Here is a 19,719-nt window from a genome sequence, read left to right as displayed (position 1 = left end):
ATTAGAATAGTTATAAACTCAAAGTATTCTCCTCATTGTCAGCTCTATTGTTTGATTCCATGAGAGGACATTTGATGGGATTCATCACTTTTTTTTTTCATATTTATTGATGTATAATTGACAATTGAAATTTTAAATATAATGATGGCCTGCTATGCATATACATTGTGAAATGGTCCCCACATACAGTCAAGCTAATTAACACATCCATCAACTCTCCCATTACTTGTTGGTTTGTTTTTGTTTTGTTGGGAACCCTTAGGATCTATAAGCAAATTCAATTATACATACAATATTATTAACTACAGTCACCTCGGTGTATATTACATCCTCAGAACTTACTCATCTTACGAATGAAAGTTGATACCCTTTTGAAGAACATCTCCCTGTTTCCCTACTCTAATCACATGAATGTTATATCTTTTGTTATTGCTCCTCTGGTCCCCAAGGCACTGTCCCTTTTTTAAAAAACCTAGTTTTTCTTATTCTCTCTGAGTAATTCATATTGTTTTATCTCCAGAACACTGTATTTATTCTTTTCCTTCAGGTCTATTGAGTCCTTCTAAGAGGTTTTAATTCTCATTACTATATATTTTACTTCTAAAATTTTCATTTGGTTTTTCTTAATGTCTTCTGTTCCTTTGCTAAGACCCTGTTTCCTCACTGAAACTTTCTACTCTTTCATTTGTTACGAGTATGTTTGTAATGGCTTATTGAACCGTTTTCATGATGGATACTCTAAAATCTTGGTCAAATAATTCTAACATCTCAGTTGTCTTGGTGTAGGCATCAGTAGCTTGTATTTTTAAATTCAATTTGATGACTTCTTTGTTTGGGGAATAATGAGTAATTTTTAATTGAAATCTAGACGATGAGGGTATTGTGTGTTCATTAAGTTTTCAGTTCAGTTTAGTTCAGTCTCTCAGTCATGTCCGAATCTTTCCGACCCCATGAATCCCAGCACAGGCTTTCCTGTCCATCACCAACTCCTGGAGTTCACTCAAACTCATGTCCATGGAGTTGGTGATGCTATCCAGTCATCTCATCCTCTGTCGTCCCCTTCTCCTCCTGCCCCCAATCCCTCCCAGCATCAGGGTCTTTTCCAATGAGTCAACTCTTTGCATGAGGTGGCCAAAGTATTGGAGTTTCAGCTTCAGCATCAGTCCTTTCAATGAACACCCAGGACTGATCTCCTTTAGGATGGACTGGTTGGATCTCCTTGCAGTCCAAGGGACTCTCAAGAGTCTTCTCCAACACCACAGTTCAAAAGCATCAATTCTTCAGCACTCAGATTTCTTCACAATCCAACTCTCACATCCATACATGACCACTGGAAAACCATAGCCTTGACTAGATGGACCTTTGTTGGCAAAGTAATATCTCTGCTTTTTCAGTATACTATCTAGGTTGGTCATAACTTTCCTTCCAAGGAGTAAGCGTCTTTTAATTTCAGGGCTGCAATCACTATCTGCAGTGATTTTGGAGCCCCCCAAAATAAAATCTGACTCTGTTTCCACTGTTTCCCCATCTATTTCCCATGGAGTGATGGGACCGGATGCCATGATCTTCATTTTCTGAATGTTGAGCTTTAAGCCAACTTTTTCACTTTCCTCTTTCACTTTCATCACTTTTCTGCCATAAGGGTGGTGTCACCTGCGTATCTGAGGTTATTGATATTTCTCCCGGCAATCTTGATTACAGCTTGTACTTCTTCTCATGATGTACTCTGCCTATAAGGTAAATAAGCAGGGTGACAATATACAGCCTTGATGTACTCCTTTTCCTATTTGGAACCAGTCTGTTGTTCCATGTCCAGTTCTAACTGTTGCTTCCTGACTTGCATATAAGTCTCTCAAGAGGCAGGTCAGGTGGTCTGGTATTCCCTTCTCTTTCAGAATTTTCCACAGTTTATTGTGATCCACACAGTCAAAGGCGTTGGCATAGTCAATAAAGCAGAAATAGATGTTTTTCTGGAACTCTCTTGCTTTTTCGATGATCCAGCAGATGTTGGCAATTTGATCTCTGGTTCCTCTGCCTTTTTGAAGACCAGCTTGAACATCTGGATATTCACGGTTCACATACTGCTGAAGCCTGTCTTGCAGAATTATGCAATTGTGCAGTAGTTTGAGCATTCTTTGGCATTGCCTTTCTTTGGGATTGGAATGAAAACTGACCTTTTCCAATCCTGTGGCCACTGCTGAGTTTTCCAAGTTTGCTGGCATATTGAGTGCAGCACTTTCACAGCATCATCTTTCAGGATTTGAAATAGCTCAGCTGGAATTCCATCACCTCCACTACCTTTGTTCATACTGATGCTTTCTAAGGCCCACTTGACTTCACATTCCAGGATGTCTGGCTTTAGGTGAGTGATCACACCATTGTGATTATCTGGGTCATGAACTCTTTTTTGTACAGTTCTGTGTATTCTTGCCACCTCTTCTTAATATCTTCTGCTTCTGTTAGGTCCAGACCATTTCTGTCCTTTATTGAGCTCATCTTTGCATGAAATATTCCCTTGGTAACTGTAATTTTCTTGAAGAGTTCTCTAGTCTTTTCCATTCTGTTGTTTTCCTCTATTTCTTTGCACTGATAGCAAAGGAAGGCTTTCTTATCTCTCCTTTCTATTCTTTGTAACTCTGCATTCATATGCTTATATCTTTCCTTTTCTCCTTTGCTTTTCACTTCTCTTCTTTTCACAGCTATTTGTCAGGCCTCCTCAGACAGCCATTTTGCTTTTTTTGCATTTCTTTTCCATGGGGATGGTCTTGATCCCTGTCTCCTGCACAATGTCATGAACCTTCATCCATAGTTCATCAGGCACTCTGTCTATCAGATCTAGTCCCTTAAATCTATTTCTCATTAAGCTTTAGATCCCTTTAAAACGTCTCATAAAATTGCATACTGTGGGAAATTCATTGAACGGAAGAGGAAAAAACACATAAGAACTATAGACAGGTGAAAAGCCGCACCTGAAATATTTGAAAAATATACTATGGTTAGCTTTTTCTGAGGGCTCCATCTTGTACAATCACTTCCAGGGACATCAGCATTTCAATCTCAGTTACACAGGGGGAAAAGATGAGAAAGCTAAACAAGCGGTATGTTGGATTGTTTGGATTGTGTCTTTATTTACTTTTGGGGAAAAAGACTGGGTTCAGAGATTTTTATTTCCTACCCTAGCAGCATAACTGACCAGGCTAAGTGATGTCTAATAAAGCAGGCACCTTGAGATGTGGTTTAATCACCAACCCCAATGCAAGAACTCTGGAGCAACCATAGACACAGTTGTTAATATTCCTCGTGAAATGGATAATCTGGATGATGAGCAAACCTAAGAGATAAAAGGAAAGTTTTAGTCAAGTACCTGTTTCTGGGCTGGGTAGAGAGGTTTCATTTAAACTGACTTAAGCAAGAGATCATGAACTAACTCCTTATTGCCAAATTCAGACTTAAATTGTAAGTAGGGAAAAACCACCAGACCATTCAGGTGTGACTTAAATCAAAGCCCTTGCGATTATACAGTGGAAGTGAAAAATAGGTTCAAGGGGTTGGGTCTGATAGACAGAGTGCCTGAAGAACTATGGATGGAGATTCGTGACATTGTATAGGAGACAGGGATCGAGACCATCCCCAAGAAAAAGAAATGTGAAAAAGCAACATGGCTGTCTGAGGAGGCCTTAAAAATAGCTGTGAAGAGAAGGAAAAAGCAAAGGAGAAAAGGAAAGATATATCCATTTGAATGCAGAGTTTCAAAGAATAGCAAGGAGAGATAAGAAAGCCCTCCTCAATGATCAGTGCAAAGAATAGAGGAAAACAATAGAATGGGAAAGACTAGAGATCTCCTTAAGAAAATTGGATACCAAGGGAACATTTTATGCAAAGATGAGCTCAATAAAGGACAGAAATGGTGTGGACCTAACAGAAGCAGAAGATATTAAGAAGAGGTGTCAAGAATACACGGAAGAACTGTACAAAAGAGATCTTCACGACCCAGATAATCACAATAGTGTGATCACTCTTCTAGAGCCAGACATCCTGGAATGCAAAGTCAAGTGGGCCTTACAAAGCATCACTACGAACAAAGCTATTAGAGGTGATGGAATTCCAGTTGAGCTGTTTCAAATCCTTAAAGATGATGCTGTGAAAGTGCTGCACTCAATATGCCAGCAAATTTGGAAAACTCAGCAGTGGCCACAGAACTGGAAAAGGTCAGTTTTCATTCCAATCCCAAAGAAAGGCAATGCCAAAGAATGCTCAAACTACTGCACAATTGCACTCATCTCACACACTGGCAAGGTAGTGTTCAAAATTCTCCAAGCTAGGCTTCAGCAGTACATGAATTACAAAATTTCAGATGTTCAAGCTGGATTTAGAAAAGGCAAAGGAACCAGAGATCAAACTGCCAAAATTCACTGGATCATCAAAAAAGCAAGAGAGTTTCAGAAAAACATCTATTTCTGCTTTATTGACTATGCCAATGCCTTTGACTGTGTGGATCACAATAAACTGTGGAAAATTCTGAAAGAGATGGGAATACCAGCCCACCTGACCTGCCTCTTGAGAAATCTGTATGCAGGTCAGGAAGCAACAGTTAGAACTGGACATGAAACAACAGACTGGTTCCACACTGGGAAAGGAGTACGTCGAGGCTGTATGTTGTCACCCTGCTTATTTAACTTATATGCAAAGTATATAATGAGAAACACTGGGCTGGATGAAGTATAAGCTGGGATCAAGATTGCCAGGAGAAATATCAATAACCTCAGATATGCAGATGACACCAGCCTTATGGCAGAAAGCAAAGAAGAACTAGAAAGCCTCTTGATGAAAGTGAAAGAAGAGAGTGAAAGGGTTGGCTTAAACTCAACATTCAGAAAAATAAGATCATGGCATCTGGTCTCATCACTTTGTGGCAAATAGATGGGGAAACAGTGGAAACAATGACAGACTTTATTTTGGGGGGCTCCAAAATGACTGCATGTGGTGACTGCAGCCATGACATTAGAAGATGCTTACTCATTGGAAGGAAAGTCATGACCAACCTAGACAGCATATTACAAAGCAGAGATACCACTTTGCCAACAAAGATCTGTCTAGTCAAAGCTATGGTTTTTCCAGTAGATATGTATGGATGTGATAGTTGGACTATAAAGAAAGCTGAGCACCGAAATATTGATGCTTTTGAACAATGGTGTTGGAGAGTCCCTTGGACTGCAAGGAGATGCAACCATTCCATCCTAAATGAGTGTTCATTGGAAGGACTGATGTTGAAACTGAAACTCCAATACTTTGGCCTCCTCATGTGAAGAACTGACATTTGAAAAGACCCTGATACTGGGAAAGATTGAAGGTGGGAGAAGAAGGGGCTGGCAGATGATATGGTTGGATGGCATCACTGACTCAATGGACATGAATTTGAATAAACTCTGGGAGTTGGTGATGGACAGGGAGGCCTGGCCTGCTGCAGTCCATGGGATTGCAAAGAGTCGGACATGACTGAGCAAATGAACTGAACTGAACTGAAGCAAAAGAATTGATGTAATTTTCCTTTTGGACAAGTACAAGCCCATCCAGTTTTATAACCACTATGTTCAATTGCATTGCAGTGTAATCAACACATTGTAGAAAAAAATATGCTTACATGCACTTGGGCACATGCACAAAAATAAACCAATATATTACATTTTTGTAGGTTTGTTATTCTACAGCGAAAGGAGATAAACAATTTGTGTTGCTATTATAAACTCCCAAGAGGGCAGAAATGAGTTCTTCCTCTTTTAAAACAGTGTCATTCTGGCTTAATATCTGAAGTTAACAAATATTTCAAGGTGATGGTGAGGAAGGTGACAAGAATAATACTGCTGTTCAGTCTCTTCAAAGCACTAAGAAATAATTTACCTATGACTTCATTGGGTGAAAAATTATGTATTAGATCTAGAAATGGATAGGGTGATTATACTATAAGCCACTTCAACAAGGGTTTCCATTTTGGCAAAGAAGTTGAACTCTCTTTGTATATATAAAGTCATCATTTTTGAGATAGGTGGTGCTAAATCACTGGATAATTATTATTGATTAAAATGACTGGTATTAATTGCTAAAAATTACTGCCTGCTTCTTCACTGTCTGTTACTCTACCCTATTACTTTATTATTCATTCAACCAGTATTCACTAATTACTCAGGGAGAAAATAGTTTCTTAAAATTCCTTCCCTAGGAATCTACTGTTCTATGATAAGCAGAAAGTATACAAAATAGGTTAGCAAACCATGTGCTATGTTAATGAGGGAGATGTGCCAAGAGAGAGACAGAGCAGGACCCAGAGGGAGGAAGTGTTGTGTGGGCTGGGTCGCCTTTTTAGATGAAATGACAGAGAAGGTGTCCTGGAGGTGCCATCTGAGTTAAGACTGACATTGGTGAGAGAGGGAACACCTGGGTATCTGGAGAAAGAGCATTCTGGATAGAGAGAACAGCCTGGGCAGAGGCCCTGAGTTGGGCCTGACACGTGGGGCAGCATGGAGGCCACTGGGCTACACTGAGTCAGAGGGGCCGGGCAGCAGGACCAACGTGGAGGCCAAGACACGGAGGGGTGGTCCTGCTGCCTCTGTAGCCACTGAGCGGACTTTGGCCTTTGCTCCAAGTGAGAAGGCAGGCCACCAGATGCCAAGAAGAGGGGTTCCTGATCAGACCTTTGTTTTTTTCCTAGAAAATAGTAGTATCTTTATTTTATTCAATTTAATTTTTATATTCTACTGGAGTATAGTTGATTAACAATGCTGTGTTAGTTTCAGGTGTACAGCAAAGTGATTCAGTTATATATATATATATTCTCCCAGGGAGGAAGAAACTGATGACGCAGGTGGAGAGCAGGATGTAGCCAGGTTTTAGACCAAGGACTAAGGCAAAGAGCGAGGAGACCTGAAAGTACGTGCAAAGGATGTCAACGTGTTGATGGAGTCTGGAATTCAGGAAGAGTATGGACTGAGGGGCATGGAGCAACGAGGTTATGAGAGCTTGAAGGAAAGAGGTTTTCCATCCACTTCCCTAAAAGAAGAGGCAACAGAGGACCCTGTCCTTTGTGGACTAGAATAAATGGAATTCCCTCCCTACCCTGCTCCCACAGCATCTACAGTGGAACCAGCTACTTACTCGCCATAGTCAAAATAGTGTATGTTTCTATTTAGGCCATCCAGACACTCCATATCCTCTGGGGTCAGCTGGAATTCAAAAACCTATCAGAAATATGAGACGATCAGTTCAATTTCCCAGAGGCAAGTACTGCCACCCCTGCACGCCCCCACCCCCAGCATGCAGATACAGACACACACATTTATATAGGAACTTGTATAGTTTTCATGAACCTGGGGTTCATCCCCAGCAAAAGTCACAGAAATTTGTCCATTTCAAGAGTTGAGGTTGGTGATTCTGGTCACCCTCAGAGACTTTGGGTGACTGTGGTGATAGCCAAGGAATCTTAGAGATTTCTGAGCCCAGATCTCATCTTGACAAACTCCTTAATTTTTTTCATCTGAAGAAATCAAAAGATGATTTATTCAGGGCCATACTGTGGAGTGAAAATCAGGTTTGAGACTTAAACTTGACTCAAACCCTCTGTAGACTGTTCTTTCCAAACACTATGCTTCCTGCCTTGTAGGTTTGGAGGACAGGAGAGTTAAACACAGCACATATACCCATAGAGAACATAAGGAGATAAGCTTTATCCAAATACACGTTGGGAACCTCCCAAACAATCCGTCCCAGAGGACAGACAATGTGCCTCTGTCAGCCTCTTGCTGCCCACAGTCCTACAGGTACCTGGAAGTTCTCCTTGATCCTCTTCTCACTGAAGCTCTTGGCCAGAGCCACCACACCCTGCTATAGCTGGTAACACAGGGCTACCTGGGCTGGAGTTTGCCGGTGCTTTTCAGCAATGGCATTGAGTACTGGATCCTGCAGGAGAACCAGATTTTCCTTTTTCACCCTGGGAAGGAGACAGAGACGCTCTGTTTCTGAGGTTGCACATCCATTCTACCTGGGTTAGTTTAATCAGGTTAGGGGTGGTTAATTTGCTGGAATCTTCCTCATGACACTCTGGCTGTCTCAATAGCTCTTTTGCCTCTTTTGGTAAAGTCAAAGAAGAAAGATAAGAGAAAGCACGATGAGAAGGAAAAATCAGGTTTGGGTTTTTTTTCATCTTTTAAACATTTTTGAGAAACTTAGCAAAATATGGAATAAGTCAAGAAGGCAAAATTGTTGTTCCAAGTAAGACCCAATGATCACCATTGTAACAAATAATCAAGAATTTTATAAGAATTTGCTGTTTCAAAAGATGCACTTGACTAACTGTCTGTTCTGTACTCAAGTGGTAAAAGGTACACATCCAAATTCCTCTTCAAGAGATTAAGAAATTAAAACTTACAGAAATTGTTATTTGTCTCATATCACTCAACTGCTAAGTGTCAGAATCATGACTTGGAAACCTTGTCAATCTTTAAAGCCAAAACTTTTGAACTGGATGAACATTTTAATTAGTAATAATTTGTGCTTCCCAGGTGGCGTTGGTGGTAAAGAATCCACCAGCCAATGCAGGAGACATAAGAGATGCAGATTCGATCCCTGGGTCAGCAAGATCCCCTGGAGGAGGAAATAACAACCCACTCCAGTATTTTTTCCTGGAGAATCCCACTGACAGATGAGCCTGCTGGGCTATAGTCCATAGAGTTGCGAAGAATCAGACACGACTGAAGTGACTTAGCACTCACACAATAATTACTTTTTATTCAATAACACTTTATTGAGTTCTCAAAATGTAGGCTAGGGAAAGGATTTGCAAAGATGGATCATTCCTGCTAATTATCCTTAATTTCCCCCAGACAGTTGAGAGACGGCTCCAGAAGACGCAGCATCTAGGATCAGAATACCTTTATAGAGATCGTTACCATTTCTTCCTTAAGTCAGACCCCAAGGGAGCATAGGCAATGAGGAGAATGTCCTTGGACTCGCAGAACTCTAGTAGTTTGCTTTGGTTGAGGTAAGGGTGACATTCCACCTGTATATTGCCAAGCAGAAGTACTAGAGTGTGGGGTCAGCAGGATCACCATCCCCAATTATACAAGGAACACACAGAGCTATAGTCACGGTGTCGGAATTATTTAGAAATACCAGCAACAAGGGCCAGCACATAACTGTCATCTACAGCTGTGACCTTGGTGCACAAGACCCCAACAGTTTTCCTGCCTAAAAATCTATTTAGGCTTTATCTGTGCTTTATCTATTCATCCCTCATTCCCTCCCCAAGAAAGAACGCTTAGCAGCCAATTTTCTTTCCTTTCTCAAATCAGTGATCTCCAAAGCAAAGGTAAATCTCCCAAAGGACAAAAAATAAACATTTTTTAGAACTTCTGTTTTTATTTTTATCTACAAGGAAGAAAACACTAAGCCTTACTAATATCTAATATATGGATTGCCTTTAGATGTGAGATATCTAAAAGGAGATGAGATCATGTAGAAATGTAGGCCCTCTGCCAGGAAGAAGTTCTGCCAGTTATTAATATTTTTATACTCATGGTTTCCTTCCCTATTCTCCAAGATAAGGAAGTGCATGTGTTGCTCATTAATGTGAGTTTATCTTAACAAATAGACTTCTAAACTTTTTTAACTTTCAATTTTTTTATGGGAGTAAAAGCTACATTACAAACTTTTACCATTTTACCCATTTTTAAGTATACAGTTCAAAGGCATTAAGTACATTCATGTCATTTGGGAGTGATTTCATGCCATGTACCCACTACTATATTTAAAATGGATAACCAACAAGGAATTACTCTCTGGCACAGGGAACTCTGTTCAACATTATGTAGCAACTTAATTGGAAAAAACATCAGCAAGGACTGATGCTGAAGCTGAAGCTCCAATACTTTGGCCACCTGATGCAAAGAACTGACTCATTGGAAAAGACCCTGATGCTGGGAAAGATTGAGAGCAGGAGGAAAAGGGGGGGACAGAGGATGAGATGGTTGGATGGCATCACATGAGCATGAGTTTGAGGAAACTCCAGGAAATAGCAAAGGACAAGGAAGTTGAGCGTGCTGCAGTCCATGGGGTCACAAAGAGTCATATGTGATTGAGCCACTGAACAACAACAACAATTGGTAAAATAATCTGAAATGGACTAGGTACATGTATATGTGTAACTGAATCACTTTGCTGTACACCTGAAACAAACACAGCATTGTTCATTGACTGTTCTCCAAGATAAAATAAAAACTTCAAAAGAGAACCCCAGTGGTTATCTCATGACAAAGAACTCAAAAGAGCTGTTAAAAGATGAATTACTCATTCTCTCTGATGCATGAGTGTTCCAATATTTCTGACCTTTTATGCAAAAAGTCAATCATCTGCTAGCTCTGAATTTCTAGGGCCAACTACCGTAACACTTAGTAGATTATACTTCAACCTGACTCCTGGATGTTTCTTGTAAAATGACATGGGAACAAAAACAAATAAAAGAAATAAAAATAAATGGATGCAATCTTTAGCAATATCTTCATTAACTTAAAATACATTCTGTTCTGTTGGATCAGCTGATGTCCCAAGGTCAGTGGAAAAGAAGGAAGTGCCATTTGATGACTTTGCTGAAATGAAGGAAGAGTAAGATGGTGAGGAGGGAGAAGAGAGTGGGGGCAGATTGATGAGGGGATTACCTGGTTGCAAACGGGCTTGTACTTGAGTCCCGGCTTGTTCAGGATCTTTTCCAGCTGCTTGTGGTTAAAGTTGGACACCCTGATGGACTTGGTCAGCCCTGCGTCCTTACACTTCTCCAGGGCCTGGGGTGGGAGGGGTGGTGAGGGGTAACTGGCTAGAGAAGCATACTAAATGGTAGCATGAGTGGCTCTGGGTGAGGGAGAATCCAAGATGCAGATTGCAATAAATGAGACAGGAGTTGGCCAATAGGAAGAGGATGAGAAATAGGAGAATGAGAAGTATTTTTAAAAATTTAAAAATAGTTTTTTAATTGGCTAAGAAGATAGGAAAAGAAAAGGATGAAAGCAGCCCAGGCAGGGTTAAGAGAACCAGTACGATCTCTAGCTGATTACCTAGAAAAATCTGGTAGAGCACTAGCAGAGCAAGGGCTAGGAGAAAGGAGCTTGAGCTAGGCGTAGCCTGGGAAACAGGAAGCTACCATGCTTGCCTCCCAGACCACTGGCTTCCTATTTTCTCTTTGACCTCCTTTCCTATGATTGACATCAAACTCATTGGGCTCCAGCCCCACCTGTTCCTTGATGTTTTCTGAACATGGTGAGCTTTCTCCTGGCCTTCCTAGGTGGTGTTAGTAGTAAAGAAAGTAGTAAACTTGCCAATGGGAGACATGCAAGAGAACTGGGTTCAATCCCTGGTTTAGGAAGATCTCCTGGAGGAGGGCATGGCAACCCACTCCAGGATTCTTGCTTGGAGAATCCCATGGACAGAGGAGACTGATGGGCTATAGTCCATAGGGTCGCAGAGTTGGATATGACTGAAGCGACTTAGCACACACACACAGGCTTTCTCCTACCTTAAAATCTTTGCCTTGATTTTCTTTATGCCTACATCAGTCTTCCTCCAGATGCTCGCTTAATAAATTTCATCTCCTGAAAGTCTTTGGTCAAATGTCACCTTCTCAAAGAGGACTGCAATGTCCCTTCTGTTTTTCTTTTTCTAAACAAATTATTCAATTTGTTTATTTGGCTGTGCCAGTTCTTAGTTGTAGCATGTGGGATCTTTGGCAATAGCATGCGAACTCTTGGCTTCCCTGGTGGCTCAGATCATAAAGAATATGCCTGCAATGCAGAAGACCCAGGTTCGATTCCAGGGTCAGGAAGATTCCCCTGGAGAAAGGAATGGCAACATACCCTAGTATTCTTGGGGCTTCCCTACTGGCTAAGATGGTAACGAATCTGCCTGAAATGTGGGAGACACAGGTTCAATCCCTGGGTTGGATAAATCCCCTGGAGAAGGGAATGACTATCCATTCCAGAGGAGCCTGGAGGGCTATAGTCCATAGAGTTGCAAAGAGTCAGACATGACTGAGAAACTAATACTTCCTGTGAACTCTTAATTGCAGCATGTGGGATCTAGTTCCCTGACCAGATTGAACCTAGGGCCCCTGTATTGGGAGCACTGCCCCATGTCCATTTTGTTTTTAATTGCCTATCTGTGCCCCCAAACCATCCTGGCATTCTCAGTTCCCTGAATCAGCTTCACTTTCCTATATCACTGCATCCCTCCCCTGCCCAGTAGAACCTACCACACTATGGGGCCAGAGACCTTAGTTTTGTTCACAGGTATAGCCTGAGTACATGGAAGTACCCAGGGCTAAGTACATCACAGGCACTCAGTAACTACTTACTGAATCTACACAGATGTAATGTGAAACTGAGGTACAGGGACATTCATGGCCTTGTCCACATCTATACAAGAGGCAGAATTGGACCCTGTCCACCTCTCCCCAGTTCCTTGTGAGTCTTCTCTCTCTCTCAGTGTGCAAAGATATGGCCTCTTTGGAGCTGCACTCACCTCCCACGTGATACAGAGATCCACTGTGTCAAAAGTGATGTTTCCATGGGTGTCCTCTGGGATTGGGTCCTCCCCAGGCTGGAACACAGGAAAGAAGAGGAGGTTATATCAGGCTGTGTCTGGCTTCAGCCAAGCTGTTTGGAGCCTTTAGACCTTGAGACTAATGAAACAATCTAGCCTTGTTCTTGAAAGGAAGAGGGTAAAGTAATACATTAAAAAAGTATACTAATAGAAATGTTTTTAACCCATGAAGATTTAATAAATATTGCTTGTGTAAGGACAACTTGAGATACCCAAGACCCCATCATAGTGAGAGCCCAGAGTGGTGCCACGGCCAAATGGGCTCCTTGGTCCCGATCCTTGTGAGGTAAGACTCTTCCGTCCCTGCTCTCCACCTGGAGGTGGTTGTATGAGAAAGGGACTTGTGGGCATCTCAGAGCAGAGTCTCATCCTCATTGCACATTCTGTGCCTTCCCTAGTTTCCACATCAGGATGTTCTCCCAGACACCAGTGGGCACGAGGTGGAAATTCAAGAGTACAGGGCCTGGAAAATTTAGACATTTGTCCACAAGATCGAGGCAAAGACACTGAAACCAGTAAATCCATCTAATACTTTGGGCACCAGATGCAAAAAGCCGACTCATTGGAAAAGACCCTGATGCTGGGAAAGATTGAGGGCAAGAGGAGAAGGGGACAACGGAGGACGAGATGGTTGGATGACATCATTGACTCAGTGAACATGAGCTTGAGCAAACTTCAGGAGACAGTGTAGGACACGGAAGCCTGGCATGCTGCTTTCCATGGGGTTGCAAAGAGTTGGAAATGACTCAGCAACTGAACAACTAACCCTTCAGTCAGTCTGGGACTGGAATAGTGAGCTGGAATGGGGATAGGTGCAGAAAAAAGAAAAAACAAAGAGAATGTCAAAGTATTACGTATGACATGGCCCACTTTCACAAACTATGTCCTCTTTTTGTTTCACTCCTAATGACATTAATAACCAAAGTAAAATAACTCTCACTAACCTTCAGAGCTGTTGGGGAATGAATAAGATAAAGATCCACATAGCTCAGTTGAAGTTTTCTCAGCGAGCTTTCCAGGCAGGTTTGGACCAATTCTGGATGGAAAAAAGTGGTCCACAGCTGCAGTGGCAGAAAGAGAAGTTGGATGGGATCATTTAAGAATATTCAGGAGAGATGAATATAATGGTGAGTAAACAGAAACAACCAGAAACCCACTTGTGAAGCTCGGGATTCTTTATCATCATAGTTTATTTTCTCACTGAAGTAAGACACTGGTGTAGGAAGTTAAAATATGGTCTTACACAGGTGTTCTCAAAACTGGAAACATAAAGATGTCTGGAGACTGGGATGGGAAATTGCATTAAAAAAATTTTTTTTTTTAAGTTCATTTATTCTTGAGATAATTGACATATAGCACTGTACGCTTGGGGCTTCCCTGGTGGCTCAGAGGGTAAAGCGTCTGCCTGCAGTGCAGGAGACCGGGTATCAATCCCTGTGTCAGGAAGATCCCCTGGAGAAGGAAATGGCAACCCACTCCAATACTCTTACCTGGAAAATCCCATGGATGGAGAAGCCTGGAAGGCTACAGTCCATGGGGTCACAAAGTGACATGACTGAGCAACTTCACTTTCACTGTATGCTTAAGGTGTACAGCATGATAATATGGCAGAAACCAACATAATATTGTAAAGCACACCAAATCTTTATCTGTGGCAAGTGAACTCTTAATTGTGGCATGTGGGATCTAGGTCCCCCACCAGGGATCAAACCCAGAACCCCCTGCATTGGTAGTACAGAGTCTTAGCAACTGGACCACCAGGGTAGCTCAAGGAAACTGCATTTTAAACAAGGACATCAAGTGATTGTGATCTCGGCTGTATTCAATGGTTAGATTTGCCAAAGAAAGTTAGGTCTCTTAGGAATTTTGGGGTAGAGGGTGTTTTAGTCACTTCATTTTAAATGTAATAATATAAGGAAAATCTATCAAAATTACTAAGGATACAGAAACAAAAGGATCCCATGAAAAGAGGATGGAAGATGAGAGTTAAGAGGGTTAGTGATGTAGGGATACCTCTGGAGCTGGAAGGAATGAATATCCATTCATAGACCAGGATGGGTTCACTACCATGAACACCGTCTCCCTCCTCTTGGGCTGCATTACCTCCAATTCAAATGCTTTTTTTTTCTAGAAGTCAGTTCAAGGAACATGATGGGAAAAATTCCTCTCAAGTTCCCTTTCCAATCCGATTCATATATTAAGTTCTTTTGTTTTAGATATGGCATCAGTGGATATAAATTATATGAGTAAAAATGGTTGAGAGATTAAAAAAATACATTAGAAATGCTTTTATAAACATGAATGTTACCCTCATATGAGTTCCATGGTATTATTTTTCCTATCTTATAGGAAAGAGAAACAAATGTCTATTGACAATGCTATATAGGCTGAGATAAAAAGACTAAGGTTTAAAGAGGTCTAAAGACTTTTTTTTCTGGTTAAGAAATTTCACAAAGTCAAAAAAAAAAAAAAAGAAAACCAAAGAGAAAAAAAAAGAAATTTCACAAAGTCAAATATATGGGATATTAAAAAGCTAAAATTTGATTTTAGTTTCCATAACCCTATCTTTTCTGATAAATTGCTCTCTCTCACACTACAGCTAAAAAAGATGAAGTCATTACATCAAAATGTGAGTATGACAGAGTTGGAAAAGATAAATCCACTTTGAGTTTTAAACCTTATGACAATAATAGCAGCTAGTATTATGAGCATTTAAAATGCATTAAATATTTGTAAAGCTTTACATCTGTTTTTGATGTATTAATAATACTCAAAAAATCCTGTAAGGTAAATATGATTTTATTCATTCTACAGCTTGGGAAACTATGGGACAGAATTTAAGTAGTTTGTCCAAAGTAAGTAAGTGACAGAACTTGGATTCAAATACAGGAAATCTGACCACAGAATTCACATTGCTATCCATCTGTTCCAAACCAGCCTTCTCATAGTTCAAGGTCTGAGAGTGAACAGGAATTAAACCAGTGAGAAGAAGAATTTGCCAAGAAATGATTCCTCAAAGAGTGAGCTCCCCACAGATACACATGTAGCTGCACACAGCACCTTTGTAGTGAGGAATAAATCACCCCTCTTCACGGTACCATCTGCAAGCTTCATCTGGATGGCCCTCCCAATTTCTTCTTCATTTTGGTAAATATATGCTGAGTCAATATGGCGGTAGCCAACATCAATCGCTCTCATGACAGCTTTTTCTGCCTCACTCTTAACAACCTAGAAAAGCATAACAAGATAAAGATCTACTTAAATCAGGAACAGAGGACCAATTCCACAAGCAGAAGCCATCACTCTAAGAGTTAAGAGCTAGTGGTGACAAAACGTAATATTGACTTTAATTTCATGGTAAATATTTAGCAACTGAGTCTGAAGAAGAGGAGTCCTGATTTATAGCATTAGCCAATTTCTATGGTGGAGATACTCCCACCATGGCTCATTTCATTCAGCCAATGTTGGGAAAAGATACTTATGATGGAAACTTTGAGTTCATGAACTGGTCCCAGCACATCGTATCATTAACCCTCTATTTCTGGACTTCCACTATCTACATGATGTGTAGATTTATATAATATATAGAGTTACCTTTCTAAATTAATTCTCTTTGTAAGAGATCATTAAACTGGTTTCAACCCAGATATCCAGTGCAAAAAATTATTAGTGCAATGAGGACATAACTTCAGATGGAATAAATTAGTGAATTACCTAAGTAAACTTGGAGAAACACTTCAAATGACATTTGAGGAAGAAATAAAACTGTAAAAAAAATCACTTTTTTTCACTTAAAGATTTCTTATTATTTATTTCTTTTTTGGCTACTAAGTTCTTCCTTAGCTAACATTTTCTTCTTCAAAACTGATATTCTTCTTAGCTGTCTACTGGTTTGCTGGTCCACCAGGCTGGTCTTCTGAAATTATCTAAAATTTTTACCTCTCCATTACCCCTGTTACTTTACTCAGTAGAAAAATGTCTCTTGGGTATATATATATATATATATATATATATATATATATATATACACACATATATATATACACATATACATATATATGTTTTTTTTTTTTAAATTTGAAACTCCTAATGAGTTAACTAGTCCCATGGAGATGAACTGACTGTTCACAGAGGAAAAAGCCAAGTCAAAATTAAGCAATAGTTCCTGCCAGTGTCCTTGTATCAGACTTCAACATCATACACTGAATGACTCTCCTGCTGGGGCATCAAACATGAAGTTCAGTCTTCCAAACAGAGAAAGAATTTCCATGTGCCACATGCTTCTTCCCACAGCTCAGTATTCATAGCCTGACCTCTAAGGGACTATCTCCACCTCAGACCACAAAAACTCCCACTGAGATGAAAGATTAATCTCTTTCTCTAGGTCCTTTTATCCCCAAGATTTCTCTGGATGCTCTACGATTGGGGGTACATAGGAGGGGACAACTTGGATGCTAGAAATTTCAGAGAAACTGCATCACAAGCAAATTTGCATCAAGGTCTCTGATACATGATAAATGGGCTTCCCTTGTAGTTCAGTCCATAAGGAATCCACCTGCAATGCAAGAGACCTGGGTTCTATTCCTGGATTGGAAAGATCCCATGAGGAAGGAAATGGCAACCCACTCCAGTATTCCTGCCTGGGAAATCCATGGACAGAGGAGCCTGGCAGGTTACAAGTCCATGGGTTTGCAAGAGTCGGACACGACTAAGTGACCAAACCACCAATCACGACAGCTGGATTTCATTGATTGTGAAAGTGTTAGGCACTCAGTCATATCTCTTTGCAACTCCATGAACTATAGCCTGCCAAGCTCTTCTGTCCATGGAATTCTCTAGTCAAGAATACTGGAGTGGGTTGCCATTTCCTTCTCCAGGGGATCTCCCCCATCCTGGGATCGAACTGATGTCTCCTGCACTGCAGGCAGGCTCTTTATTGTCTGGGACACCATTGATGGGAATGATGGGACACCAGTTAGGGAAGCCATTGATTCTAATCTGCTGTGAAATGGCTACAACTGGACAGCAGATGAGAATAAAGGAAAAAGGTGGACCCACCCTGAAAATTCAAAAAGCACTGACTTAATGCACAAAATAAGCTACCCTGGAGAGAAGCATAATATAAATTAAGAAAGGGTGCTCCATCTGGATTTCCCAAATTCACACAATGGCTGGTTCTGATCAGGACCCGAGTCTGCTACTCCTCCATCTCTAACACCATCCTGATTACCTTAGGAGCAGAGGTGCCCAATCCCAACAAAGGCATGAAGTATCCATCATTCATCTTTAAAGAAAAAAGTTTCACTTGATTCATCTTCTCTCACTTTTCTGGCTAGACAAATTGTGATTTTCTTCTTTATTAAGAGAAATCTGCAAAGGGAAGAAAATAGTATATATATATATATTTTTTAACACAGAAGTAAGATTGCAGTCCATCCTAAAGGAAATCAATCCTGAATATTCATTGGAAGGACTAATGCTGAAGCTGAAGCTGAAGCCACCTGATGTGAAGAACTGACTCATTGGAAAAGACCCTGAGGCTGGGAAAGACTGAGAGTAAGAGGAGAAGTGGGTGACTGAGGATGAGATGGTTGGATCTCAATGGACATGAGTTTGAGCAAACCCCAAGAGATAGCGAAGGACAGGGAAGCCTGGCATGCTGCAGTCCATGTTGTTGCAAAGAGTTGGACACAACTTAGTAACTGAACAAGGATTGCTGAATATGGCAGATCTATATTCAATTTTTTGAGGAGCATTCATACTATTTTTCATAGTAGCTGCATTATTTGCATTCCTACTAACAGTGTACAAGTCTTCTGATTTCTCTACATTCTCTCCAACACTTATTGTGTCTATCAGCCTTTTAAAATAATAGCCATTCTGACAAGTATGACAGTATCTTATAGTTTGATTTGGATTTTCCTGATGAATAGTGATGTAGACCATGTTTTTATACCTATTGGCCATTTGTTAGTCTTCTTTGGATAAATGGCTTCATCAAAATTGTAATTTTGATTAGCCAGGTTGAAATTGTCTGGTCAGCACCACTGAGGTCAGCCCACTCCATTTCCTGCAGGAATAAGAAACAATTTGCATGCTAAAACCCCTGTTGGCTGATCTTTCAAAGTATTGTTTAACTTTAAGATCTGGTTCAGTTCAGTTCAGTTGCTCAGTTGTGTCCGACTCTTTGAGACCCCATGAATCGCAGCACACCAGGCCTCCCTGTCCATCACCATCTCCGGGAGTTCACTCAGACTCACGTCCATCGAGTCTGTGATGCCATCCAGCCATCTCATCCTGGGTTGTCCCCTTCTCCTCCTGCCCCCAATCTCTCCCAGCATCAGAGTCTTTTCCAATGAGTCAACTCTTCGCATGAGGTGTCCAAAGTGCTGGAGTTTCAGCTTTAGCATCATTCCTTCCAAAGAAATCCCAGGGCTGATCTCCTTCAGAATGAACTGGTTGGATCTCCTTGCAGTCCAAGGGACTCTCAAGAGTCTTCTCCAACACCACAGTTCAAACACATCAATTCTTCGGCGCTCAGCATTCTTCACAGTCCAACTCTCACATCCATACATGACCACAGGAAAAACCATAGCCTTGACTAGATGGACCTTAGTCGGCAAAGTAATGTCTCTGCTTTTGAATATACTCTTTAGGCTGGTCATAACTTTTCTTCCAAGGAGTAAGCGTCTTTTAACTTCATGGCTGTAGTGACCATCTGCGGTGATTTTGGAGCCCCAAAAAATGAAGTCTGACACTGTTTCTACTGTTTCCCCATATATTTCCCATGAAGTGATGGGACCAGATGCCATGATCTTCGTTTTCTGAATTTTGAGCTTTAAGCCAACTTTTTCACTCTCCTCTTTCACTTTCATCAAGAGGCTTTTAGTTCCTCCTCACTTTCTGCCATAAGGGTGGTGTCATCTGCATATCTGAGGTTATTGATATTTCTCCCGGCAATCTTGATTCCAGCTTGTGTTTCTAATGTCATCTCATTAAAATTAGATAATACAAGGATGTTAGTTCAAACTTGACTAAGGTAAAAATGTCTTGGAGGATGCAAATATATCCACAAACACAAGA

General features: G+C 40.8%; 1 protein-coding gene across 1 annotated transcript; it reads right to left on the bottom strand.

Annotated features, from left to right (window-relative positions):
* Nucleotides 1-3,103: 3,103 nt before the first annotated feature.
* On the bottom strand, nucleotides 3,104-18,002 carry LOC101110693 (prostaglandin F synthase 1-like). Its single transcript, XM_042229691.1, is given in 9 exon segments — nucleotides 3,104-3,331; nucleotides 7,150-7,232; nucleotides 7,816-7,981; nucleotides 8,940-9,049; nucleotides 10,704-10,826; nucleotides 12,556-12,633; nucleotides 13,581-13,697; nucleotides 15,697-15,864; nucleotides 17,867-18,002. Coding segments are annotated over 9 exon segments (972 nt in total). The 5' UTR covers nucleotides 17,951-18,002; the 3' UTR covers nucleotides 3,104-3,288.
* Between the last annotated feature and the right edge of the window lie 1,717 nt (nucleotides 18,003-19,719).

Source organism: Ovis aries, chromosome 13, assembly GCF_016772045.2.
Source record: "Ovis aries strain OAR_USU_Benz2616 breed Rambouillet chromosome 13, ARS-UI_Ramb_v3.0, whole genome shotgun sequence".
Lineage (NCBI taxonomy): Eukaryota > Metazoa > Chordata > Mammalia > Artiodactyla > Bovidae > Ovis > Ovis aries.
Note: the sequence above shows the minus strand (reverse complement) of the source record. Positions and strands in the feature narration are given on the sequence as shown.